The following is a 16,365-nucleotide window of genomic DNA, read 5'->3' on the forward strand; positions in this document are numbered from 1 at the left end:
GGCAAACCCAGAAACTCACAAGCAACAGACAGCAAAGCAAACAGTTTCAAAGGGCGTAATAGGTCAACATGATCCATGTCCGACTGCTTACTAGAAACGGTACAGAAGGAAGAGGAGAAAAATCCCCCAGAACCCAAAACTCATGAACAACAGAGCAATCATATCATTTGTATGGGAGTAGTAGCAAAAGAAGAAGGGCGATATATTGCATTACTACACAATCGAAATGGCAAAATCAATTTCTCACATAATGCAAAATTTGTCAATACAAAATTTTGGTTCTTCTATTAAAATTTGAAAATATGGCAACTTATATTCTAGTCAGCAAACTCCAGAATAGACAATTCTCAACTGAGATATTTCCTCTAAAACACTAGCTCATGAGGCTTCATGCCTGACTTGAGAGAAAATCTTGCAGCCAGATAGCTCTGCAAGTCTGGGACTCCCTCAATGGCCTTTATCAATGGGGAATCAACAAGCTTTTGACCATCTTTCTTCTCTTGCGGGAGTGCCTTCTTTTCCTTCAATTTGTTAAGGAAAAACCAATTAGTAACTAAAATTATTCGAGGAAGCATAGATCACATGGCATGGCATTTCCCCTATCCTTAAAATTACCCTTTTTTCCCAATTATTACAGATCATATGCATGAAGAACAAACAGACCAAAGTGGAGCAAATGGATCAGGTCATCAGGGGATCGCTATATTTATTATTGAAAAAGAAATAGTAGCATGAGCAGATGAACTGCAGTTAAATACATAAATAAATATCATCAATGTGCATATGTGTGTGCTCGTTTCTGCATAATCTCTAGTGATCCAGAAATGCCCATCTCATTTACATGCTGGATGTACGCAATGGTCATCTCATTTCCATGTTCAGTGGACCACGTAATATCATGAACATGTACACCACAACATCTAATTGAAATCTCTAATTTTCGGTGATGATAATAACGAAAACAAAAGGCTTTAACAAACCTCTTTCTCTGCCTCAAAGAACTCTCCCTCTCCTTTCTTTATCTTCTTGCCTCCTTCCTTTGTGAAGTAATCATCATCAAACTTTTCTAAATTGACCCCAGAAACGTCAACCTTGGTGGAAGTTGCAATAATGTAAGATTGGTTCACCCGTCTTAAGGGAACACCATTGATCTTGAATGGCCCTGTTATGGCATAAATTCAGCAACTAAGCAAAGATTGAATAAAAAAAGCTTATTTCCTCTCAATTTTAAGTTTTTCACCTAAAGGGAGAGAAGTGTGCCGGCAAAACTGAACATGCATAGGAAACAACAGAAAACTAATGAAACTACATATTTCTTAGAAAACAAACCACACTCAGGCTCCATTTGTGTATTTTCCAAAACCAAATATTTTTCATTTTTCAGCGTTTGGTGCAACTGAAAATTGTTTTTCAAAGAAAGAGCTTCTCATGGTCAACAGAAAACTACACAAGGGTTGTGCAAACCATTTACTTGATCAAGCCTGTTTGCCTCCTCCCTATCACTTAAAATATAAAGGGTAACAGTATCGAATGAAAAATTCACTAGTATTTCGTATAGTTCAGCTGGTAGATTAGACATTTCCACAATGACTAAGCTTAATTATAATATTAATAACAAGCCCCAATAACATGCAATGGCATCACACCCTATAAACCAAATACGAATAGGTTCAAAAATATCGAGTAAAATAAAATTACCAGTAACCAGAAGCAACCCAGATGAAAGCTGTTTGAGAAAAACAACTCTCTTCCCCATGAACCTCCCAGCCAACAATATCAACACCGTCCCTGGAGTAATACTCGACCTAATACATTACCAGAACAAAAACCAACAGTAAAAAGAGACGCTTTTTAATATTCTGCGAAAAACAACGGAGGGAATGAGTAGCAGAAAGCCGAACCTGAGCTTGGTGGGCTTGGGCTTGCGCTTGTTGACGAGCGGCTTCTTTACGTCGTCAGCTGGGTAGAACTTGGGCGGCTTCGCCGGTAACGGGTTGGTAACCGCCGGCCTGGGGTCGTGGCGGGGGAAAACGCCGCCGTTTTTGGCCTTTATAGCCCAGAGGCCACGCTTGTGGTACATCTTGGATCTGGAGTACTTGCCAACGCCGCGAATGAGATCTGGGTTGCGGCTCATTCTCGCGCCTCCCATCTCCGGCGCCATTGTAATTGGAAGCTAGGGCTTTTGCTCTTGACAATAGAAAAGAAGACGGAGGAGCAGAGAGGGGAAGAGGAGATAAACCCTAGCCACCTTACAAGAAAAAAATAAAAATAAAAAAATTATTTCATACGTTACTCCATTTTTCCTTTTCCCTTTTTTTTTTTTATTTTTTTTTTTCAGTATTTTTCTATCGTTATACATCACTTTTAAAATGAATTTATAAAGAGTAATGTTAAATCATTTGTAGTGAAGTCGTCAAACAGACGAAACCACCAAAATCAGACGATTTTGTTCAAAATGTCGTCCGCAACAAGCTCTCTACTGCTATAGTAGATTTGTGAATTGTCTAAATCACTCGTCTGATGAGACGAGGGCAAATCGATCGTCTCTTATTATTTTGCAATCTTTTATCCCATTTTTGCGGGCGAAGGTCGTTGATAGTCATCCTCCACTGGTCGTTGATCTTTCATTTTCGCCGGTCGTCGAGAAAAAGCCGGCCGTCATTGAAAGACAGTCCTGGTGGATCTAGAAGCAGAGAAGCGGGTTGTCGAGTGTCCACCGGTGGATCTAGAAGCCGGTTGTTGAAGAAGCCGGTTCCGGTTGATCTAGAAGCAGAGAAGCTGGCCGTCGAGCGTCCACCGGTGGATCTAGAAGCTGGTTGTGGAAGAAGCTGGCTGTTGAGCCTCCACCGGTCGTCGAAGAAGCTGGTCGTCGAAAGCTGGGTCTGGTGGAAGTCTAGATCCAAAAGGGTCTTTGGTTGGTTTTTCTTTTTTTTTCTTTTTTGATTCAGTCTTTGGATGGTTGGTTGAAAGGGTAATAAAAAATAGTATTTGTTTTGAAGTAGGGAATATTTGAAGAACTTGGTATTTAGAGCATTTGAAAATTGGGTAGCTGAAATAACAAAAATGATATTTTTCGTCAAAATTTGTTGAAATTTTGACGAGTTCGTTACAAATGCTCTTAGAGCATTTATTGTAGTTTTTTTTGAATTTTTTTATGCCGACTTGGCATAGAAGAAAATAAGAATAGAGAAAATAGGTTTTAAGCTGTAGTTTTTTTAATGGGAAATGATATTTACGCTTATTGTGCACAACAATTACACTCACACAAGGCACATTGGGGTAGGGTATAAGTATTTACACTTATTGTGTGAGCCCCACCCCAATGTGCCTTGTGTGAGTGTAGTTATTGTGAGGGTGATGTATAAGTATCATTTCCCTTTTTTAATTACAAAAAAAGTGCCACATAAATTTTTTTTTTTTAAAAAATGACAATAAATGCTCTAACATTTTTCATTTATAAATATTAATGGTCTGGTCACCACAATCGGTTTTGGATAGCAAAACCACCTCAAACCATCTATTATTGGGTGGTTGAACCACTCATAATGTTTGGTTTTGAGATGGTGGTCACGGTCACTCCATCTTAATTTTTTTTAAAGTAAATTTATAATTTTATAAGGACTTTGTTGAAAAAATAGCTGAAATTTGTACGTAGAAATAATTTTTTTTTTTAGAGAGGCATAATTTTTATTTTTATTTTTTAAAAAAGGTTTGTAGTTAAAATTTGTCTGTTGCTTGTGCGGAGCTGTGTGCCCACTGCCCATTTTCAAAGGAACCGTTCAGATTGGTCCATAAAAGGAGTTAGTGTCAACAAGATCTGGTCCAAGCCCATGTTCACATTGCTTTTTTAACTCATCTTACAGTCAAATTTCCTCTTTGGGCATAACACCAAAACCTTCCCCAATCACATTATTTTTAATTTTTTTTTTTTTTTTTTCTAATTGAACATTATTTTAGTTTGAGTTTAAATCCCTATGGATATATAACGTACATATTGCTTTTATATAGCTTCTTATAAAATATTTCCTAAAAAGTAGTTAAAAATAAAGCATAAATATTGTTTTTAGTGATTTTGATTCTCCCTCAATAAATTAAACTCAATTCTTCTTTGTATTTTTTTTTATTATTATTATTTTAAAATTAAAAATATTAACAAACAATTCAAAATACAAAATACTCTTCAAAATACAAATTACTTTTACATTTATATTACGTCAAAGTACTTTAAAAAAAAAAAAAAAAAAATCCTTCCAAAACACATTCTTCATATCTTTAGGAAAAGTTTTCATTAAAAAAAAAAGTTTCTCGAAGAGGTTTTTTATTTATTTATTTATTGGTTATTTTTCTGGACTTGAGCTTTTTTATTTATTTTTATGAATTTGAGCTCAGTTTTTAGAGAAATGAACTACGAAAAGGGCCATTTGTGTGGGGTTCAAAAATGGGCCAAGGGGAAAGACGAAGAGGAAAGCCCATTTGTCAGTTTCAACGAAGGCCATGAGCATGCATGCAGGCTGCAGCAACCCCGAGACCAAATGGACGTTTCAGTTTCATCTTTCAACACCCGGCTTCAGTTTTCGTCTAAAGCCAAAGAAATCGTGTCTTACTCTAACAAACTTTAATCATAAGTAAACACCGAATCAAACCATCTTCTTCTCCTTTTCTTCCTCTTCCGTCAATAATGGCTGCTGACATAATTTCTTCTCCAAAAATATTCTTTTTCCAAGAAGAAAGAGAGCAAGAGAAAAGAGAGAGATAATTCTACTTCTTCAGATTTAAATTTGTCTATCTATAGTACTTCTATACATCTCTATAGAAATGAGAAAGTGGATATCAAAGAAGACATTAATAGTATCAAGAGAAAGAGAGATTCATTAAAGATGTGGATCGTTGTCTAGGGTTCTTTTATCATTCCTGTCGAGGGCGTGCTAGCCAGAGAGAGCTCAGAGCTCGGAGACGATGGAAGTACTCTGAAATCGCCAAAAAACACCTTGCAGCTTGCCGCGTTGTCAGGACCTGATGCAGCCGGTGAATTGTCTGGTGCCTCAGATTATCTGCCTGTAAGTTTTTTTTTTTTTTTTTGTCAATAAATATTAATTTCATACATCAATAGTAACATCAAAACAGGAAAAAGTCTAGCATCTAAACTTGACTATAACAAAATAATAAGGAGTTTAAGGACTATTTGGCATTTAGAGAGTTTTACTTAGACAAGAATTTGACTTTACCCCATGAGCAGTTTGCTTGTCAAATTCGCTCAAGAATTAAATTCGAGAACGCGTGTGATCAAGTGTGGACACGTAAATATAGTTGATGAATAGAATTTTGTCAACTTTTTCTCTGTTTGAAAATAACTTCACAACTTATAGAGCTTTTTCTTTTTTCTTTTTTCTTTTTTTTTTTGGGGTAATGACGAAATGCATGTAAATTAATTACGTACGGAGGCAAATGCAGGGTCAAATTTCATCAAGTGGTAAAAATAATGATGACGTAAAAGGCAGCTGCCCGGACCGGAACAGGGAAATGTAGCACTGTAAGTCAACTCGTGGCTTATATTAAGTGGTCAACCCACGACTAAATAGTTCCTGTGTATGTGATTGATTTGCCAATAATCATTGCGGTCGATGACGAATTTACCATCACTTCCTATGGTTTGATTGGTCAAGACCATGCTTATGCTTAAATTAACCTCTACCTTTATAATATGTCGTTTCTGGCTAACCAACCAATTAATTGACCCAAGCTCATGTAATTTTTTCTAATTAGGGCCTTAATTTTCAAAAGGTTATGGGTGCATTGATTTCTAACGTCGGCCCCACTCCATCCTTGATATCCTAAATATCACAGACAGCGTCGTATGTATACTTCTATGCTTGTGTCGATCTTTTGGCTTCTATAAGAATGGTTTAATTAGTCAAAAGGAGTTATGGTGAAGGGTCTACGTGGTGCCGTTAAGTCAAACGGTTACGACCATTACATCACTCCGAGATGGGGCTGCATGCCCAGATCCGTTACATATATATATATGAGCTGGGACCGGCCAGCTAGCTTTTATCCAGGAATGCCACGTGTAGTTAATGCTTGTAAACCATCACCACGTAGTGACACTCCTTCTGGCTACTGGCTTTGTGACTAGTCGTCTTAAGCTCGAGTAGCTTTTATGAACACAATGACAAAACCATGTTTCCTCAAACATGTTGGTGTGTCTTTAGTTTTCTGTCCGATCTCAAGTGTCAGAAAGCATATTTGAAAGAATATGTGTGTAAAAAATAAAAAAATAAAAAAATTATTAGAGATCATGGGTTGGTTTTAATTGAGGTAAGATTAATAGAAGCTTTTTTGGATCGTGAGATTGTAGTTCTAATAAAAAGACATGCCTTACTACATCTAGAACGCACGATCTATTGAAGGAGATATATTGGTTGTAGTGAGATGAGGAAAAAATGCTCTAAGTCCCTTTCAAGAAAGTTACCAAAACATTTTCACGAAAGGTAGGTGCGTGTATTTTTAGATTCCAAGTAACCACCAGCCAGCTCATGGCCGGGAGTGAGACACGGAGTGGTTCATTCATATGTTGGGGTAGGTTTTCCAGCCAAACAAGGAACAAATTCTTGTTCCTCATGTCCCCACGTTTTGTCAGAAGATCATAGTGGGGGACCGCAACGAATTAGACTATACGTACCCATTAAACTCTATGGGCTAAGGATTTAAAGCAATTATCTAACTAGCAATTAGAGTCGGGTTAGCTACTCGTACAATTAAATCTCATATTAAATCTCTCACGTTACTTATTAAATCACTAGCAATTCGAATAAATAATTAGTGTGATTTCAAATGTACCCTCCTCAACGTCAAGAAAGAGAATATATATATATCAATTTGAGTTATTAGTGATGATAAACGTACGTACCTGTCTAACAAAGCCTTCAACGGTGGACAACTTGTTCATGGCGAGAGCCATCTGCCCCATGTAGTTAGGCATGTTAAGAGGATAGCTCAATGAATCGGAGGTTATAGTATCTATGAGAGAATGGTTGAGAGCTTCAAGCCCTTGAGAGAGAGCCTCCTCAGCCTCCTGTGTAGATTGCTGTAACGTACATATACCCACTATTTGCTGCTCCGTTAATGGCTCAATTTGATTCAATACAATCTAGCACACAATCACAACACAACAAAATCAAGATTAAATGGAAAAAAAGCATGGGCTTGAAGAGTCTTTTTCTTATTTTCCGTTTGCAGAATGGGTTGCTATTTATTTACTAGAAACCAAAGGGAGGGATGAACATGGCGTCGGCACCTTTGTTTCCATCAATGAGAAAGAAGTAGTGAAGAGTAGAGAGCCGGACACAGCTCTCTTTCTATTTCTGTCTCAAGCCAGAAATTGTAATAACATAAATCGCTTTATTGAAATGACATCTAACTCGGGACCCTATAATAGAAACCGTCACGATACTTTTCGTCATTCATTGTTTTTAGTCATTATACGATATCTTCCTTGCCACTGCCACCGACAAGTTGGATAGTTCATTTATCGTCCTTTATACCCTCATGAACTTTTATCATAACACTATATATATACATATATAAAAGAAAGGGATTTGTTGAAAAACCATTCCCTTTCAGTGTATCTAATAAATATAGCTGCCAGTGTAGTTATTGACCTAATTCATGGTTAGGGAGTTTTCTAGTCATTTTCTTGTCATATTTAGTGTTTTACTTCCTTCCCTACACAAGTTTTGCCAATATGAAGAAACTTGAGAGACCTCAGAAAGAAAGAAGTTGTCATTACTATTATTTTGAACACGTGGGGTACCTTGATGAGCTCAGATGGCCGGAATCCTCCAATCCACATGAAGCATCGTTCGGCGGGAGTCTTCCACATGCCAGAAACAATATGGAACACGTCGGTCTTGGCAACCATGCTTTTGAGGTTCATTACCTCGTCAAAGTGTGCCAAGCAATTGTCGACAAAGAGCCGTAGCTCGTTCTCCTGTAAATGCTCTTGCACCGCAGCTCGGAGCTCGCACGTGATTCGATGATGTTCCTCGAGCCATCTCGCATACTCTATGTCGAAGACAGCAGCATCTAAAGACGAAAACAAAAAATGGTTCAACAATGACAATAAAAAAACGAACAACTTTGAGGTGAACGACTAAAATTAAAGGTAAAATCAAAAGCAAAAATGATTTTTGTTTGTTTTGGATGAATTTGAAATACGTACCTGTGCTAATGTTGCTCACAGGAACCTGAAGTCCCTGGTCCCCTCCTACGAGATTTCCACCAAAAAATATGCCCTAAAAGAAAATTAAACCAGTTCTTGATGAGTATGATTAATTTGGCAGTAATTAAAAATATCTCAAAGAAAATTAGAGGGTAAACACTTACTTGAGACCTAGCTCTTTGTAGCTCTTGTTCCAGCTGCGTAAGCTTAATCCTACTTGTTTCTAACTGCTGAACATATGCCTGTTATGATACAGAAATTGGTTAATTTAGAACACAAAAAAATGAAGTGGAGAAGTTATTTAATGCGGATTTAATTACCTTTTTTCTGAGCCTGCTTTTCCTTGCTGCCTCTCTATTTTGAGCAAGTCTTCTGAGTGTCTGCTTAGCAATAATATTCATATAATAGACGTTCAAGTTTGTCGGACAAGCAAAATAAATTACTAAAAGCAAAGGAAGCAGCAAAGACGTACCTTAGGATCCGGTGTTTTCGGTCCCTCCTGTTCTGAACTTGAGGTTGGACCTTTGCGGTTTCCTTCACGCTGAGACAACATTAATCAAAACAAACAAATTAGAGCATTTAAAATACAAAGCTACAGTTGAGAGAATCTCAGTTGTCAATTATATTTTTATTCAAATTAGTAGACGACCTTGATAGCTTTGGCGGGTTCAGGCCCCGAGGGAGCATCGTTGCGTGCGTTGGCCAACTCCATGGACGGTTCTGATGGTCTCTTGGAACCACTAATTGCTGGAGAAACCTACCAAATACAAACAAACCCATCACTTCATGATTTGAAAAGAACATGCTTAATTAATCAACGTCAATACATAAGGTAAGAGATTCGAGTAAGATATATACTTTTGTTGATGATGGGTCTACGTGCATAGGCTGAGATGGGAAAATGTTGAGAGTTGGAGGCCTCATTCCTTGATTCTCTGCAAAAACAAGTCCTGACAACCATTAATTATCTTCAGAGAGAGCAAGTCTTTGGGATCGTCATGCATTTGAGGCTTTCTGCTGCCGTCCAAACAGAAAAGGAAGAAAGAATTCATCCAAAAAAAAATAAAAGAGGAGGAAAGAAAAAACCAAACCCACAATTCGTACCCCTTTTTCAGTACATGTGGGATTCGCAAGGAATACGTGATTCAGTGGGTTGGTTACAAGTCATGGTCCAAGCTCCATACGACAAGAAACACAGACATACAAGAGAGAGAGAGAGAGAGAGAGAGAGAGAGAGAGAGAGAGAGAGAGAGAGAGAGAGAGAGAGAGATCTTTCATTGAAAAATGAAAATATTTCTTCCATGTTTCTTTCTGCAAGGATTCGGTCAAAGAAAGTACTGCAGAGAAGATTTCAATCTATGGACATGCTTTTCCTGTGACCCAAACAGCCTTTACCCAAAAGAATCTCCCCCCCAGAAAACACAAAAGCAGGGAACAAACAATTTGAAGGGGAGAGAGAGAGAGAGATAGAGAGAGAGAAAGCTCACGCCTTTGGTCTTGGACAGTGGAGGGGTCTTGTCCATCGAGGTAGAGAAAAAGGGCTTGATCTAGTTCTCCCAAATCATAACCTCCAGAGTCTTTGCTTCTGCTGACACCAAAGTTTAATAGGAAAAAATAAAGAGGAAAATTAAAAAACGCAAAGAGAAAAAAGAAAAAAAGAAAAAGAAGAAGAAGATGTGCACTATGCTCTAGGCTTTGCTTTTATTCGTATAGTAAAATTACATGAAGTTTCCAGGAATGGAGGACGATGAAGATGATTGCATCATTGCATAAGGAATCTGATGATGATTATGATCTTGTATTTGATGATGGTGTTGCTGTTGATGATGATGATGATGATGATGATGCTGCTGTTGTTGTTGTTGTTGTTGTACTTGGGTTGGCTGGCTGCTGCCCTTAATATTAGAAGCCATGAAAGCAGCCCCTAAAAGCTTGGATTTTCGCTCTTCTTTTCTCCTACTTCAAGAGTTCGTGAAAACCCCATCAATGGAAAAACCGCCTCCAGATTTTCATCCAAACATCATTTCCTCCCCTTCATCACCCAGAAAGACTGAGAGAGCTAGCAATTAAATTGAGAGAGAGAGAGAGAGAGAGAGAGAGAGAGAGTCGGTTATGATTAATGGAGGCAGCTTGCTAGGAAAATGGAGAGAGAGGAAAAGAAAAAGAATTCAATTGAATCCAAACAAACAACTTTGATTAGCTTTTCTTAGTTCTACCCCCCTCTCTCTCTCTCTCTCTCTCTCTCTCTCTCTCTCTCTCAGAAGTAGACGACTTTCTGAAACCAAATTTTCAGATAAAGCGGTTCTTAAGAATAAGATATCCTGTTCAACTTTCTCTCTCTCTCTCTCTCTCTCTTCAGAGAAACAACAGAAGACCGGGGAGAAACAGCCTTTTTAATTTTATTTTTTTTTAAATTGAGGAAAACCATCTTGGGTGGTATGTGGAAACCGCCAAAGGCTTCCTTGTCCAAACCCTCTAATTTCTAAGCATCTGAAATGACAGAAAAGCCTTCATTGGTTTGAGATTTTACTATTGACATTTTCATGCAAACTTACACGTAGTGGGTGAGGCGGCTCTTGTCAAGATCAAAGATCACTTAGCCGCTTAATTAATTCTTCTTCTACTTTCTTTTCTTTTTCTTTTTCTTCTTTCTGTCCTTTTTATAATTATTATTATTTTTTCTTGCACGAATAATAATTCTTCAATTTTGTGATGGGCAGTTAAGACAACATAAAATATCACTCCCTACGAATTAATATATTAAGGTTGGAGTCCAATTTTTACTGTGGCCACTATAGGAAAATTATACCTACAAAACTTTTTTTTTTCTTTTTTTTTTTTAACTTATAGAGACACTTGTTAATATGTAATTGAAGTCACATCAATAAATAAAGAAATAAAAAAAATATATAATGTTAAAAGAATATCATGAGGGATAACTTCATTTAATGATACCGATCTACTTTCCTATTTGACTCAAATGTACTGAACTTCAAAACGTTTCAAATTGGGGTATCCAATTTTAAAAAAACATCAATTACAGGTACTCCATTAGGATTTGCTATTAAATCCTGCCAAAATTCTTAAAATACTCTTGTGTTTATTTTTTTAAAAAAAAAATTTCAAAGATTCAGACATGAGTATTTTTGCAAATTCCATTAAATTCTTATCAACACCATCCTAACAATTTTTTTCTTTCTCTTTTTTTTTTTTTTTTTTGCCTAAAAAAAATCAGTATTTTGAAAATTTGGCAAGATTTAACGGCAAATCTTAACGAAGTGCCTGTAATTGAGACGTTTAAAAAATTGGATACCCTAGTTTAAGACGTTTTGAAATTCAGTACCCTTAAGTAAAGTTATCCTATCATGAAAGCTGATAGTTCAACTCATAAAGTAAAATCAAGACACATTTCACAATTGTTACAAAATGGCAATTAATAATGAATGGGGATGGAGGAAATGCTATATACCACCTCCATTAATTAGCAACTTTGTAAGGAAAGCTCGGGGCAAATCTCAGTTTTAACCGATGAACAAAAACTTGCTCAGTGTCACTTATATATATATATATATATATATATATATCATTTTAGGAATTTTTGCTTACTTTCTACTTCTTAGGAATTTTTGCTTACTTTCTACTTTCTATTTTTGTTAGTATAAAAATCCTCTAAAAACTACTCTAATTTAATAAATTTCCAGCCAACACATGAGGCTTATTACTTTTAACTATCAATTATTATTAAAAAAAAAAAAAAAAAAAAAAAAAAAAAAAAAAAAGAAGAAGAAGAAGAAGAAAGAAAGAAGAAAAAGAGACCCTACATTTAGGGTGCGTTTGGGATTGCGATTTCGTAGACAATAATTGCGATTTTAAATCAAATCGCAGAACATAGATCGTTTGGGAACTGCGTTTTTAAAAATTGCGATTTGAAAACGCAGAAAATCTGCTTTTTCAAATCGCAGATGAGATGATACTTTTTTGAAAACGCAAAATTTTAAAGGTAAATTCTCAATTTTAAAGGTTAAACTGCGATTTTGCCAAACGCTTAACTGCGTTTTTAAAAATCACTTTTTTTCAAATCGCACATTTTAGAATAGCTATTTTAAATCGCACTTTTTGAAATCGGAAACCCAAACTCGTCCAAATTCCAAATTAAAGCATGGTTCTCCCCACCCTCGACCTAATTGTTGGATTTGAATATGGCTCAATCTTCAGAATTCTCAAACGAAAGTTGCAATATATATATATGTGTGTGTGTGTGTGTGTGTGTGTGTGTGTGTGTGTACACTTAAATTTTGAGCAATTAATCTTTGTAGTACTGTTTATTATTGACAGCTTATACGTGGGTACTATTATAAGGGTAGAAATTAAAAAGAGAATAGATATTCCTTTTCAATTATGGATAGAAATTTCTTACAAATCGATTTGTAAGAAATTTTTTACAACTCACATATAAAAGTGACATGTGTCCTTTAAGCATGTGAGAAGCACATATTTTATTATTTATACTATTAAAAAGGCATGTGAGAAACATATGCTATTAAAACAACATGTGTTTAATTCTCACATACCAAGGGACACATGTCACTTTTATATGTGGGTTGTAAAAAATTTCCTACAAACCGATTTGTAGGAAATTTTAGTCCTTCAATTATTACAAGCATTTTTTTTTTTTTTTTTTAATGAATAAGCATCATTTTATACTTAGCTCAATCTCAAATTCACTCGACCTACTAAATTATTATTTATCTCAAAAGTTTACGTTTATATATATAAAATAAGAATTTAATTATTTAATTTATATTCTAACATTCTTTTTATGTGTTGGCTCAAACTCAAACTTAATAGGTGATGCCTAACATGTGAAACATTAATTGAAATAAAATGTGAATGATAGAGACATGGTTCAAATTCAGGACATTTGTTCTGATATGCATCATTTATTGCAAAAGCTTAAGATTATAGGAAGAAATAAATTTAATTATTTAATTTATATTCTAACAATTTATCATCCACAACAACAACAAAAATAAATAAATAAGAAGACAAAATAGTGTCGTTTCAATTAAACTACACTATTCAGTTAGTGTCATTTGAACAGTACAAACGACCTTATCCAATTAGTGTCGTTTATATATTGTTCAAACAACACTAATTGAATAGTGTCGTTTGAACATAATCGCCTTTAATTAGTGTCGTTTGAAAAATAAACAGTGTTAAACTAGAGTTTCAACCCTATGTTTAGTTCCATTTAGAAAACGGTGTTATTCAAACGCTACTAAATGAAGAGTGTCGTTTTTTAGCCCAAAAATGACATTATTTAAGCAAGATGCTAATCGTTTTTTTTTTTTTTTTTTGGGTAGTGATCTACCGATTACAATAAATTCCTACTAACACTTTAAACTCACACTCTGAACCCCCTCTACATCAGACAACGAATGTACAAATGTTTTACAAACACAAAACCAGAATTTATTTACAAAGTATTCGATCTTGAAACCCGTCTGCAACATAGAGCTTTATTTATAATCGATTTCTTGAAGTACGTACTTCTCATCACCCATATATATAGCTCGAGTTCTAATTTTGTAATCAATCATTTTCAATATATGTACGTTCCTCTGAAATTCACCAAGCATACAAAAAATTACACACACAAATGATATACTATAAATAAAATTAATAAAGAAAATATGGCTAATGAAAGACGTTTTGGAATCTTAATTAACCGATGTTTGCATATATATACAATCTAAATTAATTCATGCAATTTGGAATTAATTAAAGATATTAAATCATAGCAAGGAAGAAATTAAAATATTAAAATATAACTCCTAAAGCAATACCACAATTAATAATAAAATAATTATAACTTCTAAGAAGTCGAAAGGAGAACTAATGCGAAAAAAAAAAAAAAAAAAAAAAGCCTCAAAATAAGCACTCCTTTCCGGAAGCGAAAGTATTTGGCCGGGCTTGTGTAAGTTTCAAACAGCCGTTACAGAATGTTCAGGGGTAGTATTGTCATGTTGACACTTTTTTATTTTTACACATAGCTGAGTGGTAATTATTAGAGGCAGCTGTCACCAGGGGTTGCATGTAGGACCGTTGACCATCTAACACGTGTCATGGCAGAGTTCTGTTTTGCTTTTGGGAGTTGAGCGGTGGGACCCAAATGATCAGACGGCTGAGAGCCTGGGACCTCAAAAGTCTGGTCAGCGTGGGGCCCACCTAGACCGGCCCCCACCTTTCCCGCGATTTTTTACTCTGGTTTTTCAACCACTCCCAAAATAAGGACTGTCTGCTAACTGCAAAGAAAGTGATATAAAAGGAAATAAATAAAAAAACACACACACATGGCACCTCCTATTGGTTTATTCATAGATGGTAATATGTGAAGTGTAAATTTTATTTATTCTTGGCCATAAAAATAATTTTTTTATTTACTTTTTGAGTATTTATTTGATGAATTAAGTAATAGGTATAAAGGCAGTTAATTACTTGGGTAACATTAGATTTTAATATAATAGATGGATGAAAAGATTATTGGTCTACCCATACTTTTCCTTGAATTTAATATATTCTTCTTTATTTTGCAGTCTCATTACTTAGGTTTCAAGTGAAATAGAGGCGAATTATTGTACGGTCCAAAAATTTTATATTGTTGCATCTATGATGTAGCTAACAATGTATATGGTGTCACGTTATTTAAAAATTTTAAATGACATGATAATTTAATTACCATGTGACAACATATACACCAATAAATTAATAAAATCTAATATGGACCATGAAAAAGTTTCTCAAAGAGTATTCTGTTCCGGTTCAATGTCGAAGTTGAATAACTTTCAATTCAAGGCTATTTATTGGTCATGGGGTTCCTATCCAGCGTGGCGGTTTTTCATGGTTTTATACTCAAAATACATGATTTTATTACACGTTTGATAATTATTAGGCAATGAGAATAATGATTTTCCAAAGTTTTCTTTGAATAAAATGTCCTACGTAACTTTGATGTAGAAGTTGAATAACTTAATTTCCATTCAAGACTAATTATTGGTCATGAGATTCATAATCACAATGGCGAGTTTTTCATCATATATTTTATATACTCAAGCTAACAATTATGTTATTATGACATTTTAGCTATAATACTACTTCTTGGCCCTTCATCATCCTTTCAATACTTTGGAGGAAAACTTGCAATCCTTTATTAATTTATTAATTTATTTATTTTTTCTCCTTTTGTTTCTTTAATTTAATTAAGTACACACCTAAAAGGGAGATATATTGTAGCTGTCGTCAAAGCTCACATCATAGTCTAAATCTGAAAATCTTGGGGGAATATCTGGAATCTTAGTTTAACAAGCATATTGGGCCCTTGAACCAATTGATGGAGATCTGGCTTTTGGCTTATAACGAATGAGCATAGGTATTATAATTGATTTTGTAAATCAAAAAATTTAAAATTTAAAAAATTAAAAAAGAAAAAAGATTGACAGGAACGTACCCATACTAATTTAAATGAAAATCAAATGCTAAACACACAATGAGGGATAATTACATATGGCTTAAAATATCATTTTTCTTAATTAATTAAGTCAAATATTAGAATTCCTTAAACATTAATTTTTAAGCATGCAGTATCTAGATAAACATTAATTGTTGGTCGACTGCGCGCATGGGACTTAAAATAAAAAAATAAAAAATAAAAATAATATTACGTTTCTTTAGAGACGAAGTTGTGATAGCTGGGCTCGATCAAACAAGGATGGATTGACGGATCAAAATTTTGAGAATTTAACATAGAAAGTCACGCGCGGCGAGACAAATCGTTTATCATTACGATAGGTGCCAAGTAGAAATAGAGTGACGGGCCTCCAACCCCTCAAAATTTTGTGAAGAACGTACTAAAAAACTTAAAGATCTAAAGACAATACAAACAGCATGATCAAAATAATTTTGAGAGAGAGCGACGTTGGATTAGTTTGGTCACTCTTAAAGGGATTTATCTCCCTGCCATTGGGCAAGTCCGGTGAGAAGAAAAAACACCATTCTTGCAGTTGCTTGCATGCATGCGTTATTTATTTTCTTTTGGGGGTGAAAATAGAGATCGATCAATGATAAACAAATACTTATATCATCCTAAA

The 16,365-nt window shown here is 35.1% G+C and overlaps 2 protein-coding genes across 2 annotated transcripts; both read right to left on the reverse strand.

Annotated features, from left to right (window-relative positions):
• Window positions 1–227: 227 nt before the first annotated feature.
• On the reverse strand, window positions 228–2,255 carry LOC133872562 (large ribosomal subunit protein eL6-like). Its single transcript, XM_062310123.1, has 4 exons — window positions 1,902–2,255; window positions 1,699–1,805; window positions 981–1,162; window positions 228–521 (listed from the first exon to the last, which is right to left on the reverse strand). The coding sequence occupies exons 1-4, from the start codon at window positions 2,159–2,161 to the stop codon at window positions 366–368; spliced, it is 705 nt and encodes a 234-aa protein (XP_062166107.1). The 5' UTR covers window positions 2,162–2,255; the 3' UTR covers window positions 228–365.
• Window positions 2,256–4,736: 2,481 nt separating this feature from the next.
• Window positions 4,737–10,555, reverse strand: LOC133873005 (bZIP transcription factor TGA10). The gene is made up of 11 exons (XM_062310708.1): window positions 9,941–10,555; window positions 9,706–9,803; window positions 9,077–9,153; window positions 8,868–8,975; window positions 8,691–8,759; window positions 8,539–8,598; window positions 8,383–8,460; window positions 8,219–8,291; window positions 7,811–8,082; window positions 6,908–7,147; window positions 4,737–5,055 (listed from the first exon to the last, which is right to left on the reverse strand). The coding sequence occupies exons 1-11, from the start codon at window positions 10,129–10,131 to the stop codon at window positions 4,906–4,908; spliced, it is 1,416 nt and encodes a 471-aa protein (XP_062166692.1). The 5' UTR covers window positions 10,132–10,555; the 3' UTR covers window positions 4,737–4,905.
• Between the last annotated feature and the right edge of the window lie 5,810 nt (window positions 10,556–16,365).

The sequence above is a fragment of the Alnus glutinosa genome, chromosome 7 (assembly GCF_958979055.1).
Source record: "Alnus glutinosa chromosome 7, dhAlnGlut1.1, whole genome shotgun sequence".
Classification (NCBI taxonomy): domain Eukaryota; kingdom Viridiplantae; phylum Streptophyta; class Magnoliopsida; order Fagales; family Betulaceae; genus Alnus; species Alnus glutinosa.